The following is a 27,435-nucleotide window of genomic DNA, read 5'->3' as shown; positions in this document are numbered from 1 at the left end:
AGGCACCAATGTATTTAAAAACTACAAATACGAGAGTCCTCACCCTGGAATTGTGATGTTGTTTTTTTGTTGTTGTTGTTGTTTGTTTGCGGCTCCAGGCTAGTATGAGGTCTGAAATTATTTATGCCCCAGAACTGTGAACCTTTACCCTCTATCCAGCAGTGACATATACACTGTAAAAGAGGGTTTGCTGAAGAGGAGTGTAACATAATTCTGTGAAAAAATTAAATGAAGGTAGTAATCCTACCTGAACTAAAACAGATAACGTTTAGTCTGATTTCATGGGAGACAGTGAGGGGAAAAACTTGTCTTTTTATATAGTGTATCTAAACTGGTTTCAACTGTGGTTTAAACACACGGACGCACACACTATTATTTTTTTAACTGTTCAACAGTTGGGCACCTTTAAAACGCACATACCACTAGTTAACCAATTCACTGGTGCATTAGGAGTTACTCGAACAGGATGTTATGACTTGCCTCAAGATCCACCCACACCATCTTTTGGGACAAAGTAGCGTTCATGGTCTTTCTTCAACAGCCTACGACGTGGAAATTCAAACCCGAGATTAAACACGTCGTTAAAGTTGTTTTAGAAACAAATCATGCGTTAAGAATGATAGACTGCAATGTAAAACTAGATAACCTGTCGGAAAAACACTTTGTCGGTGTACAAAGCAGAACGAGGCGATAACACCGACGCGTGTGTGTGAGACGTTGGCTGTGTCTCAATTACGGGTAGACAGGCTTAAGCGATGTGCCTACGTGGCGGCCACCTTGGTGGGGGCATCGCTCCCATCGAAGGAAATGTATGTACATTCATCCATTTTCTTTACCGCTTATCCTCACAAGTTGAAAATAAATTATAACTTTCCGTTAGTTCATGGCACACAACCCCCCACCACTCACACACACAGATATGAATAAGTAGATGACACACCCATTTTCAGCTCAGTGCTGACGCTGAGGGAGGTGAAAGTTGTCAGCACCATGTGTGTGTGGACTGCAGGAAAACCGAAAGACCAAGGATGCCGGCACATTGTGCTTCATAGTGTGGAGTACAACGCAGTTCAATTACTACAAGGAAACTGGGAATAAGCTTTGACATGTAAAAATATTTGGGGTTTTATTTTTTTTTAATGCTATGTATTGATAGCATACGGTTAGGCTCTGACAAAATAGTAAACCTCATGAAAATCACTTGAGAAATTTACAAGTTACGACTTGAATTTGAATGTCCATGCATTGCCTTCGATGGGAACGTCGACCTTCCTAACATGGCCGCTACGTAGGCACGTCGGTTAGCCGGGCTGCTACACCGCGCTGGGGTATCTGGTGGTTTTTATGTCACACACACGCTCGCTCGCTAGTGTAGTCAGAACAACATCCGGGTATCTTTCGATTATTTTTTTTTTTTTACAATATTTAATGCAGCCCTATGGGGGTCACAAGCCAGTGCAAACTGTAGGCCGGTTCCAAGCCTGGATAAATGCAGAGGGTTGCATCAGGAAGTTTTAAGCCGGATGGCTTAAAACTTTGCCAAACAAATATCCAAAGAATTCCATACCGGATCTGTCGTGGTTAACAACGTCTGCCACCATCAACCTGCAGGGCGCCGGTGGAAATTCAGCTACTGTGGGTCGAAGTATAAGAAGAAGAATAGGTGGAAAGCGGGTTCTTCGGCAGAAAGAGAAGAGGAAAGCACAGAGCCGCGAACTGAATGTGGGGACTTTGCATGTTGGGACTATGACAGGAAAATCTCGGGAGTTGGTTGACATGATGATTAGGAGAAAGGTTGATATTGTGTGTCCAGGAGACCAGGGGGAAAGGCAGTAAGGCTAAAGTTTAGGGGCAGGGTTTAAATTATTTTGCCATGGTGTAGATGAGAAGAGAAATTGAGTTGGGGTTATTTTAAAAGAAGAGTTGGCTCAGAATGTCTTGGAGGTGAAAAGAGTATCAGATCGAGTGATGAGGCTGAAACTTGAAATAAAGGGTGTTATTTTTGTGTTATTGAGGGTGTTATTTTTGTGTTATGTATAATGTGATTAGTGGCTATGCGCCACAGGTAGGATGTGACCTAAAGGTGAAAGAGAAATTCTGGAAGGAGCTAGACGAAGTAGTTCTGAGCATCACAGACAGAGAGAGAGTCGTGATTGGTGCAGATTGTAATGGACATGTTGGTGAAGGAAATAGGGGTGATGAAGAAGTGATGGGTAAGTATGGCATCCAGGAAAGGAACTTGGAGGGCCAGATGGTGGTAGACTTTGCAAAAAGAATGCAAATGGCTGTAGTGAACACTTTTTTCCAGAAGAGGCAGGAACATAGGGTGACCTACAAGAGGGGAGGTAGAAGCACACAGGTGGATTACATTTTGTGCAGACAATGTAATCTGAAGGAGGTTACCGACTGTAAAGTAGTGGTAGGGGAGAGTGTGGCTGCATAGGATGGTGGTGTGTAAGATGACTCTGGTGGTGGGGAGGAAGATTAGGAAAACAAAGGCAGAGCAGAGAACCATGTGGTGGAAGCTGAGACAGGAAGCTTTTCGGGAAGAGGTGAGACAGGCTTTTGGTGGACAGGAGGAGCTTCCAGATGACTGGACCACTGCAGCCAAGGTCATCAGAGAGGCAGGCAGGAGAATACTTGGTGTATCTTCTGGCAGGAAAGGAGTGAAGGAGACTTGGTGGTGGAACCTCACAGTACAGGAAACCCATCCATTCATCATCCATTCATCCACCCATTATCTGAGTCGTTTATCCTCACAAGGTTAATGGATCAGCCCTGAGCCCCTTCCTGTTTGCAGTGGTGCTGGATAGGCTGACAGATGAGGTTAGACTGGAATCCCCGTGGACCATGAAGTTTGCAGATGATGATCTCCAGTGAAAGCAGGGAGCAGGTGGAGGAACAGTTAGAAAGATGAAGGCATGCACTGGAAAGGAGAGGAATGAAGATCAGCCGAAGTAAGACAGAATATATGTGCATGAATGAGAGGGATGGTGGGGGAACAGTGAGGCTACAGGGAGAAGCGATAGCAAGGGTGGAGGACTTTAAATAATTGGGGTCAACCGTCCAGAGCAATGGTGAGTGTGGTCAGGAAGTGAAGAAACGGGTCCAATCTGGTTGGAATGGGTGGAGGAAGGTGTCAGGTGTGTTATGTGACAGAAGAGTCTCTGCTATGATGAAGGGCAAAGTTTTTAAAACAGTGGTGAGACTAGCCATTATGTACGGATTAGAGACAGTGGGAGTGAAGAGACAACATGAAGCAGAGCTGGAGGTGGCGGAAATGAAGATGTTGAGGTTCGCTCTCGGAGTGAGCAGGTTGGATAAAATTAGAAATGAACTCATCAGAGGGACAGCCAAGGTTCTATGTTTTGGAGACAAAGTTAGAGAGAGCAGACTTCAATGGTTTGGACATGTCCAGAAGAAAAATATTGAGTATATTGGTAGAAGGATGATGAGGACGGAGCTGCCAGGCAAGAGAGCGAGAGGAAGACAAATGAGAAGGTTAATGGATGTCGTGAGGGAAGACATGAGGGCAGTTGGTGTTCGAGAGGAGAATGCAGGAGATAGGCTTACATGGAAAAGGATGACACGCTGTGGCGACCCCTAAAGGGACAAGCCGAAAGGAAAAGAAGATTTTTTTGTACAATTTTTATTGAAAATATTAAATTTACAATAACACAAAGACAGTCGACAGACATTCATTCATTTTCCTTACTGCTTATCCTCACTAGGGTCACGGGCATGCTCCGGTTTCCTCCCACATCCCAAAAACATGCATTAATTGGAGACTCTAAATTGCCCGTAGGCATGACTGTGAGTGCGAATGGTTGTTAGTTTCTATGTGCCCTGCGATTGGCTGGCAACCAGTTCAGGGTGTACCCCGCCTCCTGCCCGATGACAGCTGGGATAGGCTCCAGCACGCCCGCGACCCTAGTGAGGAGAAGCGGCTCAGAAAATGGATGGATGGATGAATACAACCTGGCCAGGTTACCATTTAGCAGAATGAGAGTGAAAGCGTGGCCTGTGAGAGAAGTGACGTCAGCGGTCCATGTGAGGCCGCCAGAGCTAGCCGACACAGTTATTGGCAGTAAGTAATCACAATGGCGCTTGGTGTGAGGATAAGGCAGCAGAATCCATATTTAAGGCAGGGTCGACGTGGATCTTTCTCTGTTTATGACGACGATGGTTCAACTCCCTGTCGTTGTTCATTTACACTAATCTGAGGCCGAGCTTCATCAAGTTGTGAGGAAATTAAGTAACAAATCATGGGAGCTCTATTTGGGAACAAAGAGGCTCGCAAGAGATTTGGGGAAAAAACGTTGACTAAGTGTGAATAATACGAATATTCTGTGTGATACGACTTATTAATTGTGTACGCAATATAAAGAAACTCCAAGAACTATGATAAATATAATTATAGTAATATATATGTAAATATCTATAAAGCACTTTAAAGGTTACCCATTATATGTATTACATAAATAAATAAGGTATAAGCATTGTGTGTATACAAAGGTATGCACTCGATATTCTGTTAGATGAATTAAATAATAGATAAATTAACACGTGTGCCTGGTGGATGTAATCACGCCAGAGTTGCGTCGTGGCTTTCTACTTCCGGGTTGGTGGAGCAGACCAGCTGCGGCTCTGCGTGCGGGGAAGCAGCCTGAAAACAGTAACGTACATTTTTGTTGTCAGAAGACACTTCGGTGTTTGGATAAAGGAGGCTGTTAACTCTTTTGTGCAACCGCGGCTGTGTTAAGGTTCCTTTCCAAGCCGGTCGGAGAGGTTTCGATGTAGGTCGGGGCATTTCCGGTCCGCTTCGGGCTGCACGCGGCATTTGAATGTTTACGCGGAATTAGAATGTTTTCGATGGATGAACTGGATGTGGCTAAAAGTGGTTTAAAGGAGGTTTGAAAGTCAGAAAGCAGTAACGCGAAAGACAATAGTCAGGGTTACAGAATTACTTTAGTGTTGTACCGAAGGGATTGACATTAAAAAGCATGGAAGTTTAATATTCGACTCATGATTACAATGACGTTAGAAAGTGAGTAAAGGGCTTTGGGGTGAGCTCAGTTAGTAGGGAGAACTTGAGAAATGAGTTGTTAATGCATGTTGGATCAGGGATTTGAAATGTATTGCTTAGAGACCACTTGAAATGATAGAGGATCGTGAGAAGCACATTAACGCATAAGGTGGCTCTAGTCTTGGTTGTTCTTCGAAGAAGAGCTTTGACATATGTTGCAAAGTAATGAAAGATGTGTTAACTTGCGTGTCAGAGGGAGTCATTTTTCGTTTTTACAGAGTGGCACACAAGTAAGCGGCCGGAAGACTGTAATTAGGGATAATAAAGTGAAGTAATGAGGGAAGAGCATATTTGTTATATCAAAGCACCTTCGTGATTACATTAGGCTATCAACCAGTCTATGCTGCATGAAAAATTGGAACTATAAAGAGAGTCTGTAATTATAGTAAGTAGATATAGATAGAAGTTCCTGTTTGTGGCAAACCGGATTAGGAAAATTAGTTAAGGGACCCAAGTCGACTATAGACATCCTTACAATATTAAGTTGATACAGTATAGTGAATATTAATACAGTCAAGTGAATGCAATCCTGTCCATTCACAGAAGAGGGAGAATGTGCCAGAGGTGTTAAGTTGATTTGTTACTTAGCATAGTGACTTGCCAGTTAGGTAGGAAGGGAAAATACGATAGAGGGGGAGTTAGGCTGTTTATAATGACCAGCTAAATTCGCCATGAGACAGTGCCTAATTTGCATCGTGTACAAGGGAAATTATGAGGAGTACTTGTCTTTGAGAATGACGAATATGGTATGAGGATTAATCTGTTTGGTTGTCTCCCCAGATTCAGCATTAGAGCAGGGAGGACAAAGATGTTTTTTCCATCTGTCTGGCAAGTAAATTTTGAGGAGGTTTATTTATTTGCATTCTGCCACCTAATTCAGGTCGACTGACTAGTTAATGCTTCTTGAAGCCATAGCAGACAGAAGAACCGGAGAAGTCCTTCTTTGCCCCAGAGCCCTAAAATTACAGGGAAATGGCACCAAAATGTTTGACAGGACACAGACGTCCCAGCTGGGGGGACAGCTTTACGACTGGGCGCATGTGCGAGTTTACGATCGGTGGAGCAGATGGTTGAGCGTAAGGGACTGAGGTCAGGATGGGTGCAGAGCATTCACAACTGTAAAATGGAGAGTAAGAACAAAGGTTCACTAGATTTAAAAATGGGGGCTTAGTTGAACAAGTTAGAAGGTAAGCGGATATAAGAAGAAATTAGAAGGTATGCACTAGACAGAATCGCCATTTGCTGAACAGGTGACTATGGGAGGCCCTGGTAGTGTTAGCTTGACCTTATTGACAAGTGAAAACCCAGTGTGCCCCATCTAATATTCTGTTACAGCGGCTGGTCTGTCACTGGTTTCGGCTTGGCCATGCTAGGGAAGAACACCCTCGACAGTAACAGAGACTAAAGTAATGTTGTGCAGCCAGGAAGAGGGGGCTGTTAATATTTGTAATGAGTGAATCAGAGAGACTCTTCAACCTGATGACTGCGTCTATATGAATGATGTTTCTCATGACAGAAAGGGAGCCAATGAAAGGACTTTGTGGTGGAGACTGTGAAAGCTGGAAAGAAAAAGAAAAAAAAGGAACTGAATGATCCTGTGTCTCAACATTTACCAAGTTGTTATAATAATATGATGAAAGTCTGTTTCAGTGGGGGACAAAGTGGACACGACTAGAAGCCATCAAGGATGCTGTTTGGCTGAGGTTGGAGTCGGTCGGTGATCAGTGGCTCGTTGGAAAATGTTGGGGACACCCATCCATCCATTTTCTGAGCCGCTTCTCCTCACTAGGGTCGCGGGCGTGCTTGAGCCTATCCCAGCTATCATCGAGCAAGAGGCGGGGTACACCCTGAACTGGTTTCCAGCCAATCGCAGGGCACATACAAACAAACAACCATTCGCACTCACATACACACCTACAGGCAATTTAGAGTTGTATGTTGCATGTTTTTGGGATGTGGGAGGAAACCGGAGTGCCCGGAGAAAACCCACACAGGCACGGGGAGAACATGCAAACTCCACACAGGCGGGGCAGGGGATTGAACTCCGGTCCTAAGAACTGTGAGGCAGATGCTCTAACCAGTCGATCACCGTTCCGCCTGTTGGGGACAGACTTGAGGTAATTTGGTAATTGGTATTAAGCAGGTCACCTACCCTTGGGCAGAAATAAATGTTAAACGCTATAAAGTACATATATTTAGGAGTTGTCAGTGTAAGGATGGTTAAGTTTTACTGAATCAGACGTTTCCATTGTCAGCGGGGTTTGTAGAGTCACTCGAAAAGATTGTGGGAGAAATTATGGCAAGAAATATTTTTACCATTATAGGAGTATGAGGTCGTGCAGTCCTCAGACGGGCTTCTAGTTCAAAGTTTGTATTAAGCTTCGGTAGGGGTTTGTGAGAGGTCATAAAGGAGCAAACCTCCTACTTGATTTCACCTATCATTTGTCAAAGAGTCTGCTCGTAGTCTTGTTAGAAAATGCTTCACTAAGCATCCAACGTCGCACATGTAAATATAGATGGACCAAGAACCTCTACGGTACCTCTATTGCTTGCTGAATAGGAGAACTAAAATACAGAAGTTGTCGACTTATGTAGAGGTGTGGTATTTGGGCCTTTTTGGGGTCAGCCCTCTTGACTTTGTTCTGTTTTATATGAGATAAAAGGGTGTTGACAAACTGGACCAAATTTCACTAAAATGGGGAAAGGAAATAGTAAAATAAAACCCAGGGATACACTGCAGTGTAAAGATTGGAAGTTCATAAAAAAACAGGATCCTGATAAAATTCAATATTTAGACACATGGATAACTGAACACAGCTTTAATGGTTAGTTAAATACACAAAAAATAGCCGCGTTGCAGGAATCAATCATTAAAATAAAAGAAAAACCTTAAAAAAATGAAGGAAAATGGTTTTGAGGAAACAGAATACTGGATGAGAATTTGAGAGGGAGACAGAGAACGGAAAGAGAATGTAGAGAAAATAAGAAAGGAAAAGGAATGTGAAAAGAAAGACAGAATGTGTAGAGAAGGAAAAAGAACAATGAATGTTCCATAGAAAGGAGGATGATTAAACAGGATCAGTGTTGAGGAGAAGAGAGAGTTGTTGAAGTAAGTGAAAATGGGGGAGGTGCAACTGCCCCCCCACCCCCCGTTATCCTAAATTACCACCGCCTCCACATTAGATGGACTGACACCACATAAAGCAGACATAAACCAGTTTGTTGAGGAACTGGAAAATTTTAGGCGATCATATAACTTAAATGGTGCAAAAGTTCAACCAGTGTAGATGGCAGCCATGGGTCCAGATTGGCATAACATTAGAGGACCATGGAATCCAAGAGATGCAAATGAGATTTTGGCTCATGATAGTTGCAAATTGGGACACCTGGTGCAAGTATTAATTAACAGCGCAACCCAGCGTTTCAGACAGAAAGCAAATTACACTGAAATAGGAAGAGTAAAACAAAAGGATGATGAGCCTTTTGGGGAATACAGAGTAAGAATGACAACTGTATTCAAGACTCACAGCAGCCTGCAGGAGGATAGAGATATAAATGAGCCATTTGAACAGCAGTTGAAGAATGCTCTCCATGCAGGTTTAAAAGACGCAATTCGCAGCTGGGTTAACAAACATTACATTGGCCTGCCTACAGGCACCTTGGAGGAGTATGTAAATCATGCCCTCCATGCTGAAAAAAGAAAAAAAAAGAAAAAATAATAAAAGATAAAAAGAAACACCAACAGCATTAATGACTGAAGGGAGAAAGGTGATCCCCAAATTACAAGACAAAATGTCAGAGAATTATGTGTGTATTACACTCTGGTACAAAGGTACACCTGGTCCAGATGTGGAATATGAGCGAAAATTGGCAAAAATAACACCAGCCACAGTCACTGTGACTTATTTATACACTGATACAGAAAGCACAGCAGTTGCAGGAGTGACATTAAATGAAAAGACGGAAACATTGTTTAGAATGTGGACTCCACCCCACATCTTTTTGTACAAAAATAGACATGAAATTGAGAGACGTAGGGAGAATAGTTGAACAAGGTTAGAAAGCAACTGATTGGGTTACCTTTTCAAGCAATACAGAAATAAGTGCCTCAACAGGAATAGAAAGAAAGGCACTATTTTGGACAATTCAGGCACAAGAAGGGATACACCTACATTTTCAGCAAAAAATGAGACTTAATGCTCACTGAGGATGAGGAAGATTTGTTGAAGGAAGTGTCAGAGAAGTTATGGTATAAAGGACCTACAGATGTTGGGTTAATAAAAGGAACCTTACCAGTACAAATCAGGCCGAAAACTGAATACAGACCATGTGTGAGACAATATCCATTGAAACAGGATGCATACGAAGGCATCAAACCAGTAATTGAAGATTTGATTGCTGCTGGAGTAATAGTAAAATGTGATGACTCGCCATGCAACACTCCAATATTCCCACTAAAGAAAGCATCACAATCTGTAGGATGCCGCATGGTGCAAGACTTACAAGCGGTAAATAATGCAGCCATTCAAAGAGCTCCATGTGTGCCTGACCCTTACACTTTGTTGAATACACTCAGGCCAGATGCTACAGTCTTTACTGTAGTAGATATCAGCAATCCATTCTTTTCTATACCCATAGATAAGGATAGTCATTTTTGGTTTGCATTTACATTTGGAGGATAAAGATACACTTTTACTAGATTGCCACAAGGCTACTGTGAAAGTCCAACTATTTATTCCCAAGTAATGAGTGCTAGTATTGCTAAATTTAAACCATCAGGAGGAAGTCAAATCTTACTTTATGTAGATGATGTATTGCTGGCATCACCAGACATGGAAACAAGTAAAAAACAATTTTCAAATATAAATACATTTTTGATGTAACTGTATTGAGATGACAGCACCCTTGTTCATTGGAAGCAAGAGCACCTTGGAGGAGTGCAAAAAAACATTTCACAAGGCAATAAAGCCCCCACACCTCCAGGCATTGACCACATCCTTAAAAGGTCATGGAATGCGATACAACCACTCAAGCCTTAATGAAAAGAAGCAGCTGCAGGACAGACACATGTTAGCAGTAAAAGATAACAAATTATTGTAGAATCTGGGTTCCAAATTATGCGGAAATCACTGCGCCCCTAAGTAAAATAATGTATGAGGAAGACTTCAAAATGACATCACCCTTAAAGTGGATTGATGAAGCAGAAAAAGCTTTTTGTGAAATAAAACATGATTGTCAGGAGTTAGCAGAAACAACAGCCAAAAGCAGAAGTGACCTGAAAGATCAGCCTTTAGAAAAAGGAGAGGTCCTATTTGTAGATGGCTCATCTAAGAAAAATGAACTAGGGAAAACACAAACAGGTTATGCAGTAGTGACTAAAGACAGTGTAATAAAAGCTGAGCGGTTATGATCAAATTACTCAGCTCAGGCAGCAGAATTAGCAGCGTTAACAGTAGCGTGTAAAATAATGAGAGGAAAGGATGTTACTATTTACACAGATAGTCATATATGCTTTGTTCAGTCTGCGCTCTCTGCTGAGGCTAGGATAAGTGTAGCTACTGATCCAGAGCTCTGTAAAATGTATAGACTCCTCTGTCAGGTATAAATTGGTTGACTTTTAACACGTTGTTATAATTGTAGCTCTTTCACGAAAACGAACACGCATGGAACCTCGAGAGTAATAGGTGATTATAAAATTCAGGTTTCTACAGTATCAATAGTGGTAGAAATTAACTTAAATCCGTAGCCAAGAGTGGACATCTGGTGGTGGTGTCGAAATGCTATTTGATAAATTGCCAAAAGAATGTAACAGGTCTTTGTGCCCTAGTGACCTTGTTGTTACCGGTTTCCAGATCCAGGTGGCTATGAATAAAGATTAATATTGCCTCTGAGAGTAAATGTATGTGTTTTCATAAAAATTATCTTACAGTCAAAAATATAACTGAAGTTACTGATGTATGGTATGGTGATATGAGAATTTGAACAAATATGTGATAAACAGGAGGGAAATGGTAGAATAAATGTACAAGAGTTATCCCATATTTACTCTTATTGTATTTCAAAGCATGCATTTAGCAGTATAATATTGATTGTATCATAAAAGTTGACGTTGTCTGTGAAGAGGACTGTGCCCTCATCAAAAGATAGCGGCTGGAACATTTTGCGGTCAAAGGTTGAAGGAATCAGCACTGATGAAGAACACATCTGCACAATGAGTCATATATGTGATTGTTTTACGTTGCTGCTGTGTGTGCCCTTATCTCAAGATAGCAGCAACGTCTGTGTAACTAGGAACCGCCCTAAGAAAATAAAAAGAGAGGAATCGGCAGAGTTTGTTCAGAGCAGTAGGAGATTGTAACTGCGAACAACTCTAACCGTTCTCCTCGCGAGTATATAAACCATCTCTTGTCTTCCTTCCTTGCTTATTGTTTATTAAATGTTCTAGGTTGTTTGAACCTGACAGCGTTCTCTCATTAATAGATTGATAACAACAGCAATCTCACCCATGGAGAACCGAATGGCTCAAATGTATCCTTTACTTGGTCCTGACCCTGAAGATAATGACAGTGATGATGATAATGAGGTGCATTATGACCCGCCTGATTTGTTTCCAGATCCAGGTGACTATGAATAAAGATTAACATTGCCTCTGAGTGTAAATGTATTTGTTTTCATAAAAATGTTCCTACAGTCGAAAATCTAACTGGAGTGATTGATGGTGATATGATGGTGATATGACAATGATATGACAATTTGAGCAAATATGTGATAAAAAGGAGGGAAATGTTAGAATAAATGTACATAGGTTATCCCATATTTACTCTTATAGTATTGGAAAGCATTTATTCAGTAATATAATCAGAATCAGAATCATCTTTATTTGCCAAGTATGTACAAAAAACACACAAGGAATTTGTCTCCGGTAGTTGGAGCCGCTCTAGTACGACAAAAGACAGTCAATTGACAGAGAACAATTTTGAGACATAAAGACATTGACAAAAAAAAAAAAAAAACAGTCACTGAGCAGTAAAGGGTTGCTATCCATCCATCCATCCATTTTCTGAGCCGCTTCTCCTCACTAGGGTCGCGGGCGTGCTGGAACCTATCCCAGCTATCATCGGGCAGGAGGCGGGGTACATCCTGAACTGGTTGCCAGCCAATCGCAGGGCACATAGAAACAAACAACCATTCGCACTCACAGTCACGTCTACGGGCAATTTAGAGTCCCCAATTAATGCATGTTTTTGGGATGTGGGAGGAAACCGGAGTGCCCGGAGAAAACCCACGCAGGCACGGGGAGAACATGCAAACTCCACAAAGGCGGGGCCGGGGATTGAACCCCGGTCCTCAGAACAGTGAGGCTGACGCTTTAACCAGTCGTCCACCGTGCCGCTTCTACTAGTCTTAAACGCCATAAATGTTTCAAGAATCCAGTAATCGCATCCACCTTAATGGCTTGGTGGCAAAGTTCCTTCTTAGGAAATTAGAAATGAGCTCATCAGAGGGACAGCCAAGGTTCGATGTTTTGGAGACAAAGTCAGAGAGAGCAGACTTCGATGGTTTGGGCACATCCAGAGGAGAAATAGTGAGTATATTGGTAGAAGGATGATGAGGATGGAGCTGCCCGGCAAGAGAGCTAGAGGAAGACCAAAGCGAAGGTTGATGGATGTCGTGAGGGAAGACATGATGGCAGTTGGTGTTCGAGAGGAGGATGCAGGAGATAGGCTTACATGGAAAAGGATGACGCGTTGTGGCGACCCGTTGTGGACAAGCCGAAAGGAAAAGAAGAAGGTAGCGCCTACCTGAGGGAAGGAGCTGGAAGAGTTGGTGACCGGGATGCAGAGGGTCCGATAGATAGGGCAGAGTGGGCTCAGAGCGGTAGGAGATTGTAACTGCGTACATCTCTGTCCGTTCTCCTCGCGAGTAAAAGAACCAGTCTCTTGTCTTCCTTTCTTGTTTATTGTTTAATAAATGTTCTAGGTTGTTTGAACCTGACAATGTATCCCCAAGGGAGGTTAGTATTCCAATTTCGAACTTTGATTCAACGCTATACTTTTATTGGAGTTTTCTGGGTTCAGCAGAGTCATCACACGCGGTTGGATGGAGGAGAGAAGCTGTCTCCATGAGGGGACGGTGGATGGATGAAAGCTTAGGAAGAAATGGTGCATGTCTAGTGGGGTACACAGTATGACCAATATAGGAATGTCTAATGCAATAATGTCGAGGAATTTCACATGGTATGGTAGTAAGTACATAAGCGTCACAATGACGCTGAGTACGATATGATTGAGTGGAAATAATTAATAAAAAACAACTATTAACACCCCTGCAGAAGTTATAATTCTTCAGTGGCGGCTATATGGAAGTTGGCATTAACAATAAAGATAGAGTAACTATGCTATAATGAGTTATTATAGTCTTGGGTCTACTATGTACTAGAACTTGGGTCTAAAAGATGTACTGGACTAAAAGGGGAACGGTGAGAAAATTAAGGCAAATTTAAGTTACAGTACGACTGAGGGTTAAAACATTGCAAGCAGCTGTGGGTTGATAGGGGAGCGTGCCAAGACTCCTCTGGTTTATGGAGAAATCATGTGGGTCTCACAGTGGCGCCCCCGGACCTGTTGGGTCTGTTAATTCAGGAGGCGCATGGGCAAGCCCATGCTGCAAGGGGGGAAGTGAAGCGGAATATTATGAAAGAATATGGACTTTGGGCACCATATTGGCTGGAACACATTGACTATATTATAGTATTATATTATATCAGGAGAGGGGTGATGACACCTCCAGGTTGCATTCCAACACCCAATGGGCCAATGCGGGAACTAGTTGTGGACTTTTGTTGATATGGTAAAACCAATTGAGGGGAAAATATACTTGTTCTTGTATAAGACCGTTATCGAATAATCGAGGTGACCTTACTACATGGCTAAAGCTAACCAATAAGACCCATATAGTCGACTTGGTAGAAGAAAAAGGACGAGTTAGAGCCCAAGCTAAAGGATAACTATTAAAGGAAATATTGTTTCCTCTCAAGGCAGTAGACGGAATAAAGGTCCCTTAAAGTCTGATATCAAAAGGAAAACTGCTGTGCTGACCTCTCAAGGTGAACACACAGCCGGCATAGCATCTGAGACCAGGCCAGTCGCGAGTGAAAGGGACAAGGACTATATTTTTCAGGCCAGTGGGGTCACAAGAAGTAGCAAGCTGATTTAGGGGATTCAAAGAACCATCCAGCCAAATGGAAGGCATTGGAGTTTTTCCATTTTTGGCTGATCACATTGTTAATATACCGTACACTTTGCAGGGTTTTGCTAATGAAACGGCTAAGGGATTTGAGATTTTTGTCGAATACACAGAGAAGCCATCGACTAACTTTGCTCAAAGACGATATGGCACCTAACTACATTTTGGCCAGGCAGGGTGGTTTGTGTGTTTCTCTGAATTTGACAGGAGATGCTTGTTACACTTTGATACCAGACAACTCAGATACTATCACCAGCGTCGTGGAAGCGTTCAAGATCATTAGAGATGCTTTTGGCCCTTCGGCTGAAGCAGGCTGCTCAGCCAATACCTGGTTACAGGATAGGTTTGGGCCTATGGGTGCAGTGTTAGTTCCAATTTTAGCAGCGCTCGTATTGGCTTTGTGTGTGATGTTTTGCTTCTGCACATTGCTGCTCACGTTTGCAAAGGCCATGATCCTTAGGTGGGTTGGCGTTGTAATGCCGGGAGACAAAGTACAATTGCCGGTATTAAAGTCCACTGTACTAGATGCATATCCAATGTGAACTTTTGTGTATTGTATTTAATTGGAACTTAAGTCATTTTTTACAAAGATTCCTTCATGCTATTTTGTTTCATAAGAGTAATGTTCAGTGGTGGTACACACAGGAGTCATGTCCACATTGGTTTGGAGGCCTAAGGCAATGCAAGGGGGGTATTGGGCACTTAAGTAATAAACGACTCCCCCTACTTTGTCTGCTCCAGCTCTGTGGAGATGACTGCCCTCCATATCATGTATGGTTAGATATCCCTTTGACAATTTGTTGTATTATGTTTGATTTTGTTGCAAAATACTGGCAGATGTTTTTGTTTTTCCACGAGTGTTCTGGAGTGGTTCGGGTCCCGCTTGTATAAACCTGGACTCTGGGACTTGTTCATGGACTGTGATTATGGACAGCGGGCCCTGGGCAGAATGGTTCAAAATTTCTTCATCAATGTCACGAACTGTAGACCACCATTAAGAATTTTTTTCTACTTTCGTTTGTGTCTATTTTGATATGTTTGCTTCCACAGTTGTTTATTGTGGTTTCCACTGTTTTTGTTCATTTAGTAGACATTCCAACAGCTTCTTCCCTCTTGCAATCAACTTTTTAAACAGCTAACCTATAATTCCATTACAACAAGCTGGCAATTTTTTGACTTGAGTTCGTTGTCACATTTCTGTGGGGCCAATTATGTATTACTCGTGCACTCGCTGTAGTTGTCTCGCCATGCTGCACTATTTGCATATACTGGCCACTCATGCCAGAGTAGCATCTGCTCCATTTGCACACTGATTGAGGAGTATCCGTAACATTTGCACAACCATTGTCCCAGATTATCGCACTACTCGTCACTTTAAACCGCATACACTCCTTGAAGTCTTTGCACAATGGTCATTGCACCGGACTATTGCGATATTAGTCATTCGAACTGCTCTAAGTGCTAGAGGACTCTGCATCTTTTTGCACAATTGTTTTTTGTCAATGTCTTTATGTCTCCAAAGTGTTCTGTAAATTGACTGTCTGTTGTACTAGAGTGGCTCCAACTACCGGAGACAAATTCCTTGTGTGTTTTGGACATACTTGGCAAATAAAGATGATTCTGATTCTGATTCTGATTCTGATTTCGATGATTGTATTATTCTGTTGTGTATGTTTTGTCGGCGGCACGGTGGCCGACTGGTTAGAGCGTCAGCCTCACAGTTCTGAGGACCCGGGTTCAATCCCCGGCCCCGCCTGTGTGGAGTTTGCATGTTCTCCCCGTGCCTGCGTGGGTTTTCTCCGGGCACTCCGGTTTCCTCCCACATCCCAAAAACATGCCTGAATTGGAGACTCTAAATTGCCCGTAGGCATGACTGTGAGTGCAAATGGTTGTTTGTTCCTATGTGCCCTGCGATTGGCTGGCAACCAGTTCAGGGTGTACCCCGCCTCCTGCCCGATGACAGCTGGGATAGGCTCCAGCACGCCCGCGACCCTAGTGAGGAGAAGCGGCTCAGAAAATGGATGGATGGATGTATGTTTTGTCATCCATGTCAGGGTCCCCTTGGGTGATTTACTGTAAGGGGGTCTGAAGGAGGCTTGATATGGCTCTCTCTCTTTTCCTCGTCTCTTAAGAGAGAGGTTTTTTGACGGAGAGCCGCAAAACCTTGGCGCTTCCATGAGGCTGCACGTACATATGCATAAATTTAGGATTGGCTAGCGTCGTGTCGTTATTGTTCGCGAGGAGGAGATTTGGTTTATTTGGCTGTTTGGTACTCACGTGTGGCCTCAGGGGGCGACGACGGGACGCAGGGAGTAATTCGGCCTTATTAGGATAATTGTTTTTCCTAGTTAATGTTTAACCTTAATTAGATGCCTTGGAACATGATAGACTTTCTTGACCAAGTAGATTCTTCCAAATTGTAGATCATAGGTTATCTATTTGGGCTAACGCTGGTTTGTTGTTTCTTGCCAGGTGTCAGTTGCTGCTTCTATGTCTTGTAATGAGTTCGGGGATCTAATTAAAGGGGAGATATGTAGTATATTTAAATAATACCAAAGTCAGAATTCCTTTGAGAGGACCAAGTGTTTTGAGATCAGTATTCAAGCCAACCATCTTTTCTTTGTATTTCTACATCAAAGGAATGCCTTCAGCCATTAGTATTTTTATTAGGGTTTTCCTTCTCTTCTCAGACCATAACGCGTCTTTGGTTTACAGCAGAGGGTCGAGTCTTCAAAGAGGACGGGTGTGGGTATTTCCCGGACACAGAGTGTCACCTTGTGGCCAACAGAACACTCCAAATATGGTCATGTGGAGCGACCACCTTCCGGGTAAACCCAGGGGCGGGGCTAATTCCACGCCCAGATAATTAAACCTTTATAAACTGGCATCCAGGAGTTCCGGGGGCTTTTACGTTGTCCTGGCTTTGTAAGCAGCAGCTATGAGACTAAGGCATGTTCAATAAATCGAATTAGCCCAAAAACTAAGTGTCTCGAAGTCTTCATTCATTTCTGCCCTACGGAAGCCGGTGTTCTCCCGGGAGACCATTGACTTAGAACCACACGCGAAAACATCCACCTCATGCTCTATTAGTCATTCAAACTGCTCTAATTGCTAGAGGACTCTGCATCTTTTTGCACATCCATCCATCCATTTTCTGAGCCGCTTCTCCTCACTAGGGTCGCGGGCGTGCTGGAGCCTATCCCAGCTGTCATCAGGCAGGAGGCGGGGTACACCCTGAACTGGTTGCCAGCCAATCGCAGGGCACATAGAAACAAACAACCATTCGCACATACAGTCATGCCTACGGGCAATTTAGAGTCCCCAATTAATGCATGTTTTTGGGATGTGGGAGGAAACCGGAGTGCCCGGAGAAAACCCACGCAGGCACGGGGAGAACATGCAAACTCCACACAGGCGGGGCCAGGGATTGAACACGGGTCCACAGAACTGTGAGGCTGACGCTCTAACCAGTCGTCCACCGTGCCGCCTCTTTTTGCACAATTATCCCCCCAAAAAATAAAGTAAAATAACAAAATTGTACCGGCATTACCAGATTACTTGCAACCTTTTTATTGCTCAGTGACTGTTTTTCTCAATGTCTTTATGTCTCAAAAGTATTCTGTCAATTGACTGTCTGTTGTCGTACTCGAGTGGCTCCATGTACTGCAGACAAATTCCTTGTTTGTTTTTTGGACATACTTGGCAAAATAAAGATGATTCTGATTCTGAAAAAGAAAACGCAAAAAGTCAGGCAGCAACAGTGAAATTGAACCGTGAGCAAAAAAATTGCCAGTAATAACCTTACTTTTTTTGTTTGAGTTACATTTTCTCTCAATGTCGTAGTTGTTGTTTGCAATTCAATAAGGTTTGTTTGATCGTCGAAAAGAAGAAGATATGAGTGAATAGGATTCACAGATGGGACACGCCCAGCTGCAAGTGATTGGTTCATGCGCTGCGAGAAGGGTAGGCTGCGTAGCTGTAATGAGATCAAACCTGTATCACATTTGCATGCAGCAAAAACCGAGGTTTGTTATGGGGTTTTGAGTTTAGGGCGTTTTAGGCTGGGTTAGGGCGTGTTCTACCGGGATACAGCAGCCAATCATAGTCCAGTCGTGCGTGTCCAGGAGCTAGTAATATTGGAGCAGGGCGCGTCCTGCCTGGAAATCGTGTGGGTTTTCTAATAACGCGGATATAACTGTTGCAATTGCAAACCGCCGAAGAAGAATAAGAAGAAGCAGAAGAAGAATAAGAAGCAAAAGAAGAAGGACGAGACAAACTACTACTTCAACATGCAGACGACGGTGGAAAACCTTGAGGGAATGGTACGTACCGAGATACGTTTCCAATGTAAACAAATAGACTACATTGATGGTTGCGAAAACCTTGCTTCCCTTGCTTTATTCCGCGGGGTTCTCTACGGGTTCTGAGTGAAATTCGTCGTCATTTGTCACACAGAATACAAATTGAATGGCGAATGATCGACTTGCACAATGAAGGTATGTGTGTAAAATTGTAGACTTAAATTGATTTACTCGACACCAGCATTATCAGGCAGACCTTTAAAGACGTTGTATTTTCCTTGACAAATATTAAAATTAGGACTCTTTAAAACAGGTGGAAATGCACCAATTTCTGGCCAAGGTCTTAACACAAAGTCAATCTGGGTAGAGATTTTAGGTGTGACCTTTTTTGTTAAATCCAAGTTTCAAACTTTCATTACTTTTTAAATCTTTAATCCTATTTCAAAAGACCAATATAATTAGAAAGTTGTCTAAACACAGAAATAGACAACATGGTATTGATTTTAATGATCATTATTTCCCAGTCATTGCGTGAAAAGGTAAATCTTGTGTTCACAAAAATCATATCATTAGAAAATAAGGCTATATAATGACAATTATTCCTGTTCTATTCCTGATTTTTAATAATTAGATAAATTCCTGCATTATCATATATATTTTATGACATGTATGTGTTTGTATGTACAGTGGGTATGGAAAGTATTGTGACATTTTTATCTCTTTTTTTATATTGCTGCCATTTGCTAAAATCATCCATCCATCTTCAACACCGTTTATCCTGGTTAGGGTCACGGCGCTGGAGCCTATCCCAGCGGACTACACCCTGAACTGGTCGCCAGTCAGTTGCAGGGCACATATAGACACGGACAACCATTTTCACTCATATTCACACTGTCACTGAGTGGGAACTGAACCCACGTTGTTCGCACCAAAGTCAGGCGAGTGTGCCACTACACAATCAGTCCCCAATTTGCTAAAATCATTTAATTTCATTCTTTTTTTCTCATTAATGTACACACAGCACCTCTCATATTGACAGAAAAAAATGGAATTGTTGAAATTTTTGCAGATGTATTAAAAAAGACTGAAATGTCACTCTGCCTAAAGGCTTCTTGATACTCGCGCGGGCACCGACTGCGCTGACGTCCCGTGCGCAGTTTGCCTTTATACTCAAGCGCAACCCACACACGCTGTTTTGAAAATGTGCTGCATTTCTCCAAGTTGGGGCTGTCGATACGGCTGGTATTGGCCAGGACACCACAGGGTGGAGTTTCCTCTGCATTTTATGGACATTTCCGGTAGCCATTTGTATTTTATTTTCCGGAACAAAGACGCAACAATGGCGACCGTGGAACAGTGTCTGCTAGAACAAATGGACCTAGATGACCAGATGATGTGTTAATTATCCTGTAAAATCCATCAAGAAGGCGGCGGCGTAGGTGGTATGTGGAACCAAGGGGAACGCTGAGTACGTCATCACAGCATGTGACTAAAACGGACCAATCACGATCATGATCTCTGGCATTCTATGCGCAGCAACAATTTTTGCTGTGTGCGCGTCGGTCACGTGATGCAATTCGGGCTCTGTTGGCCGCGGTATAAAGTATAAAGAGGCCTTAAGTATTCAGACCCTTTGCTGTGACACTCATATACAGGGTGATTGAAAAGTAACTCCCTATTTTAAAATACTTATTTATTCATATGTTGTAATATTTTTCTAAATGTTTTGTGTATGTTCCATGATTAAAGGAGCAAGTCTGTTCTACCAAAGCAACTACTAAGGCGAATACGAGAAGTTATGTCTTCCATCCCACAAGAGTTCCTTGTGAAATCAGTTAATGCGGTTCCCAGGCGGCTTTAGAAACTGGTGGTTAATGCTGGCGCCCATATCAAATTTTAAATAAAAGTCCATGCAATACACTTTCTTCTCATGTTCATTTCTTGTAAGAATTATAGTTCAGAAATAAATTACAAGTACTTAAAAATAGGGAGTTACTTTTCAATCACCCGGTATTTAACTCGGGTGTTGTCCATTTCTTCTGATCATCCTTGAGATAGTTCTACACCTTCATTGGAGTCCAGCTGCGTTTGATTATACTTATTGGACTGATTGGAAAGCCACACACCTGTCTATATAAGCCCTTACAGCTCAGTGCATGTCAGAGCAAATGAGAATAATGAGGTCAAAGGAACTGCCTTAAGAGCTCAGAGACAGAATTGTGGCAAGGCACAGATCTGGCCAAGGTTACAAAAAAAGTTCCTCTGGACTTAAGGTTCTTCAGAGCACAGTGACCTCCATAATCCTTAAATGGAAGATGTTTGGGATGACCACAACCCTTCGTAGAGCTGGCCATCCGGCCAAACTGAGCAATCGGGGAGAAGAGCCTTTGTGAGAGAGGTAAAGAAAAACCCAAAGATCACTGTGGCTGAGCTCCAGAGATGCAGTCGGGAGATGGGAGAAAGTTCTCGAAAGTCAACCATCACTGCAGCCCTCCACCAGTCGGGGGTTTATGGGAGAGTGGTCCGACGGAAGCCTCTTCTCAGTGCAAGCCACATGAAAGCCTGCACGGAGTTTGCTGAAAAAAAAAAAACACCTGAAGGACTCCAAGATGGTGAGAAATAAGATTCTATGGTCTGATGAGACCAAAATAGAACTTTCTGGCCTTAATTCTAAGCGGTATGTGGGGAGAAAACCAGGCACTGCTAATCACCTGTCCAATACAGTCCCAACAGTGAACCTTGGTGGTGGCAGAATCATGTAATCAAGTAAAGAGATACCCTGGACGAAAACCTTCTCCTGAGTGCTCAGGACCTCAGACTGGGCCGAAGGTTCACCTTCCAGCCAATGACCCTAAGCACACCGCTAAAATAACGAAGGAGTGGTTTCAGAACAACTCTGTGACTGTTCTTGAATGGCCCAGCCAGAGCCCTGACTTGAAACCAATTGAGCATCTCTGGAGAGACCTGAAAATGGCTGTCCACCAATGTTCACCATCCAACCTGACAGAACTGGAGAGGATCTGCAAGGAGGAATGGCAGGGGATCCTCAAATCCAGGTGTGAAAAATTGACTTTGCACCAATTTGATCGGTCTGATCAGTATCGGCCGATAATTAGAATTTTATGCCGATCGGCTTTCATGTCATAATGAGCCGATCCGATCAATTAGGTCATTGATCGGCTCCGCAAAAGACATTTACTCCAGGTCGAGATCGACAAATTTGGTCTTTCACGATTGCACTACTGCAATAAAATCTTGTATTCCGATACCACCCCATCCCGTTTTTTTACAATCACTGGGCTTCATCGTCAACTCAAACACGACCGGATACACTCGTTACCAATACAACGGCAACAATAAAGGATCGCGCCGTGTGTTTGTAAGAACAACATGGGGGGGGGAGATACGTGTGTTGGTGGTCAGCGGTGCTCGGGAGAGGACTTTCATTCAAGGATTGCTTGAGGTATGCTCACATACTTTTAATACGATACAGGTTGCAATCAGGGAACAAAACGTTATGTAGCCTAGCAAGCCAGTGCTAGCACTACCTTTTGTAAGCAGGTCTTCTGTCAAATCATGCTCTAATGTTTTGGTGTGTGTGTGGTAATTTAATTACAATAAAATAAATAAATAATAAATAATAATAAAATAATAGTAACGTAGCACCCATTATTTCTGTAATGTTGTCATGTTGGTTTGACCTGACTGATCTGACTAGAGCAGTGATTTCCAACCAAGGCACATATTTTACAATTGAAAAATGTGCACATTCATTCATGGCACACCAACGAACAAAAATGTCACAAAAAGTGGACACATTCATTACTGTATGTACTTCCTGCCATCTAATAGAAGACCACTCATTTATTCTGTCTGTCACGATGTCAGTAATAGATGAGCAAAGATACATTATTTATTGTAAATTATATATTAAATATCCATCCATTTTCTTTTACCGCTTATCCTCACTAGGGTCGTGGGCTGCTGGAGCCTATCCCAGCTATCTTCGTCTGTTGTCGTACTAGAGTGGCTCCAATTACCGGAGACAGATTCCTTGTGTATTTTTTGGACATACTTGGCAAATAGAGGCGGGGTACACCCTGAACCGGTCTCCAGCCAATCGCAGGGCAGATAGAAACAAACAACCATTTGCGCTCATATTCACACCTAAGGGCAATTCAGCATTTGCAATCAACCTACCATGCATGTTTTTGGGATGTGGGAGGAAACCGGAGTGCCCGGAGAAAACCCACGCAGGCACGGGGAGAACACGCAAACTCCACACAAACGGAACCGGGATTTGAACCTCAGAACTCTGAGGCAGATGTGCTAACCAGTCGTCCACCGTGCAGCCTATATTAAATATATTATGCAAATTAATATTGTAAATCCTGATCGTGTAAAGCCTACTGAAAAACATAATTCTAATTCCCAAAAAGACACATGGCTATATCAGATCAAAAGGGTGCTTCTACTAAATAATGAGCAAAGGTTCTGAATACTGATGGCTGTGTGATATTTCAGTTTTTCGTTTTTTTAATAAATCTGGAAACATTTCAACAATTCTGTTTTTTTTCTGTCAATATGGGGTGCTGTGTGTCCATTAATGAGGAACAAATGAACTTAAATGATTTTAGCAAATGGTTGCAATATAACAAAGAGTGAAATATTTAAGGGAGTCTGAATATTTTCCGTACCCACTGTATATAAAATTGTACATCTACAACCCCAATTCCAATGAAGTTGGTACGTTGTGTTAAACATAAATATAAACAGAATACAATGATTTGCAAATCATGTTCAACCTATATTTTAATATTTTTTATATATATATATATTATTATTATTATTATTATTATTATTATATTTTGTATTTAATGTTCAAACTGATAAACTTTATTGTTTTTAGCAAATATAATCATTAACTTAGAAAGACCAGTCTAGTACCCGCACTCTTTTACTACGAAGCCAGGCTGTTGTAACATGTGCAGAATGTGGTTTGGCATTGTCTTACTGAAATAAGCAGGGGCGTCCATGAAAATGACATTGCTTGGATGGCAGCATATGTTTCTCCAAAACCTGTATGTACCTTTCAGCATTAATGGTGCCTTCACAGATGTGTAAGGTCACATGCCATTGGCACTAACACAGCCCCATACCATCACAGATGTTTGCTTTTGAACTTTGCGTCCATAACAGTCCGGATGGTTCTTTTCCTCTTTGGCCCGGAGAACACGACGTCCACAATTTCCAAAAACAATTTGAAATGTGGACTCGTCGGACCACAGAACACTTTTCTACTTAGCATGAGTCCATCTTAGATGAGCTTGGGCCCAGAGAAGCTGGTGGCGTTTCCGGGTGTTGTTGATAAATGGCTTTTGCTTTAGATAGTAGAGTTTCAAGTTGCACTTACGGATGTAGCGCCGAACTGTATTTACTGAGCCCATGTGGTGAGATCCTTTACACATTGATGTCGGTTTTTGATGCAGTGCCGCCTGAGGGATCGAAGGTCACGGGGATTCAATTTTGGTTTTCGGCCTTGCCGCTTGCAGTGATTTCTCCAGATTCTCTGAACCTTTTGGTGGTGATATGGACTGTAGATGATGAAATCCCTAAATTCCTTGCAATTGTACGTTGAGGAACATTGTCCTTAAACTGTTTGACTATTTTCTCACGCACTTGTTCACAGAGAGGTGAACCTCGCCCCATCTTTGCTTGTGAATGACTGAGCAATTCAGGGAAGCTCCTTTTTATACCCAATCATGGCACCCACCGGTTCCTAATTAGCCTGTTCACCTGTGGGATGTTCCAAACAGGTGTTTGATGAGGATTCCTCAACTTTCTCAGTCTTTTTTGCCAGCTGTCCCATCTGGGGATCTGGGGCTCCACGCAAGATCTCACCACGTGCAGTAAAAATGGTCACAAGAACGGTGAGCAAAAATCCAGGAACCACACGGGGGACCTAGTGGATGACCTGCAGAGAGCTGGGACCAAAGTAACAAAGGCTACCGTCAGTAACACACCACGCCGCCAGGGACTCAAATCCTGCAATGCCAGACGTGTCCCCCTGCTTCAGCCAGACATGTCCAGGCCTGTCTGAAGTGTGCTAAAGAGCATTTGGATGATCCAGAGGAGGATTGGGAGAATGTCATATGATCAGATGAAAACGAAATGGAACGTTTGGGTAAAAACTCAACTTGTCGTGTTTGGAAGAGAAAGAATGTAGAGTTGCATCCAAAGAACACCATAACTATTGTGAAGCATTGGGGTGGAAACATGCTTTGGGGCGACTGATCCGTGTAAAAGAGAGAATGAATGGAGCCATGTATCATGACATATTGAGTGAAAACCTCCTTCCATCAGCAAGAGCATTGAAGATGAAATGTGGCTGGGTCTTTCAGCATGATAATGATCCCAAACACAACGCCCGGGCAACATAGAAGTGGCTTCGTAAAAAGCATTTCAAGGTCCTGAAGTGGCCTAGCCAGTCTCCAGAACTCAACCCCATAGAAAATCTTTGGAGGGAGTTGAAAGTCTGTGTTGCCCAGCGACAGCCCCAAAACATCACTGCTCTAGCCCTAGAACGCTAAGGTTAAATTAGTAACACCATCACTAACGGGTAAATTTTACCCGATATAATATCTCGGTTAAAATACAGTTTTCATCAATTTATGTAAAAGTACAACACTGAATGCCAAATTATAGTACTGTTCTTTAATTTCCCAATTCCAATATCACATAAAATAAAATAAAAAAAGGTACAATGGGGGGACCCTTTAAAAAGGTAGAAAAATTATTGAAAAATTAGGTAATCCTTAATGAAAAATTTCCCCCCCAAAAAAAACAATGGAGCTGGCAACTTGTTCTTCGGTCCACCCATTTCTGGGACGTGTGAGCCTTGTCTGGTGATGGCACAATCTTCCTGCATCATTGACAACTGCAGGAGAGATAAACAAATAATTGCATTTTTTGAGAGGGGAAAAATGACAAAATTTTTTGGACTATATAAATTTCCTTGGAAGTTACCATTAAGTGATGTTTATTCATAGCCGTAATACTAATTAAGGATTACATGCAAATTCTTGAACAACTCTTAACTTACCTTATGCCATACATGCAGTCGGTAAAGGCAGGGTTGTAATGGCGGACACACTGGTCGACAGCAGACATGACAGCTGTTTCGTGTCTTCCAGTCCGAGCCTGTGGCGCAGTCAGCACACCTCTCAAAGGGACCTGCGCTTTCTGCTGCCACTGGTCCAACCTCACTCGCAGAAGTCCCAGGTGTAAGGATTTTGCACACGCTGCAGATGAGGATTCTGAGCTGATGTGACAGACTTGAATCAGAATCATCTTTATTTGCCAAGTATGTCCAAAACACACAAGGAATTTGTCCCGGTAGTTGGAGCCGCTCTAGTACGACAACAGACAGTCAATTTACAGAACACTTTGGAGACATAAAGACATTGACAAAAAAAAAATAAAAAAATAAAAAATAAAACAGTCACTGAGCAGTAAAGGGTTGCTAGTTATCTGGTAATGCCGGTAAATTGTTTTATTTTTAATTTTTTTTTTGACAATTGTGCAAAAAGATGCAGAGTCCTCTAGCACTTAGAGCAGTTCGAATGACTAATATTGCAATAGTCCGGTGCAATGACCATTGTGCAAAGGGCGCTGGGACTTCAAGGAGTGTATGCAGTTTAAAGTGACGAGTAGTGCGATAATCTGGGACAATGTTGGTTGTGCAAATGTTACAGATACTCCTCAATCAGTGTGCAAATGGAGCAGATGCTACTCTGGGATGAGTGGCCAGTATATGCAAATAGTGCAGCATGGCGAGACAACTACATTGAGTGCACGAGTAATGCATAATTGGCCCCACAGAAATGTGACAACGAACTCAAGTCAAAAAATTGCCAGCTTGTTGTAATGGAATTATAGGTTAGGTGTATAAGAAGTTGATCGCAAGAGGGGAGAAGCTGTTGGAATGTCTACTAGTTCTAGTTTGCATTGATCTGTAGCGCCTACCTGAGGGAAGGAGCTGGAAGAGCTGGTGACCGGCGTGCGGAGGGTCAGAGAGGATTTTGCACGCCCTTGTCTTAGTTCTGGCAGCGTGCAAGTCCTCAATGGTGGGTAGGGGGGTACCGACAATCCTTTTAGCAGTTTTGATTGTCCGTTGCAGTCGGACTTTGTCCTTTTTTGTAGCAGCACCAAACCAGACTGTGATGGAAGAACACAGGACTGATTCGATGACCGCTGTGTAGAACTGTCTCAGCAGCTCCGGTGGCAGGCCGTGCTTTCTCAGAAGCTTTAGGAAGTACATCCTCTGCTGGGACTTTTTGAGGACGGAGTTGATGTTGGTCGCCCACTTCAGGTCCTGAGAGTTTGTAATTCCCAGAAACTTGAAGGTCTCGACGGTTGACACAAGGCAGCTGGACAACGTGCGGGGCAGCTGTGGCGAAGGATGCCTCCTGAAGTCCACGATCATCTCTACAGTCTTGAGCGTGTTCAGCTCCAGGTTGTGTCGGCCGCACCACAGCCGCTCCGCTTCCTGTCGATATGCAGACTCGTCACCGTCCTTGATGAGGCCGATGACAGTGGTGTCATCTGCAAACTTCAGGAGTTTGACAGTCTGGTTCGCTGAGGTGCAGTTGTTCGTGTAGAGAGAGAAGAGCAGCGGAGAGAGGACACAACCTTGGGGCGCCCCAGTGCTGATGCTGCGTATGGATGAGGTGGCCTGACCTGCTGTGTCCTGCCCGTCAGAAAGCTGTAAATCCACTGGCAGATGGCAGGTGAGACGCTGAG

At 42.9% G+C, this 27,435-nt stretch overlaps 2 protein-coding genes across 6 annotated transcripts in view; both read right to left on the bottom strand.

The window, feature by feature from the left end:
- Positions 1-731, bottom strand: part of smfn (small fragment nuclease) — a 112,886-nt gene extending 112,155 nt beyond the window's left edge. For both annotated transcript variants that reach the window (XM_061751078.1, XM_061751072.1), the window contains exon 1: positions 481-731. In XM_061751078.1, the coding sequence (XP_061607062.1) occupies positions 481-525 (45 nt within the window). In that variant the 5' untranslated portion in view covers positions 526-731. The remainder of the gene's footprint in view (positions 1-480) is intronic.
- The window catches only part of lrch2 (leucine-rich repeats and calponin homology (CH) domain containing 2), a 466,084-nt gene that overhangs the window by 391,228 nt on the left and 47,421 nt on the right, over positions 1-27,435 (bottom strand). The window lies entirely within an intron of this gene.

Source organism: Phyllopteryx taeniolatus, chromosome 17, assembly GCF_024500385.1.
Source record: "Phyllopteryx taeniolatus isolate TA_2022b chromosome 17, UOR_Ptae_1.2, whole genome shotgun sequence".
Classification (NCBI taxonomy): domain Eukaryota; kingdom Metazoa; phylum Chordata; class Actinopteri; order Syngnathiformes; family Syngnathidae; genus Phyllopteryx; species Phyllopteryx taeniolatus.
Note: the sequence above shows the minus strand (reverse complement) of the source record. Positions and strands in the feature narration are given on the sequence as shown.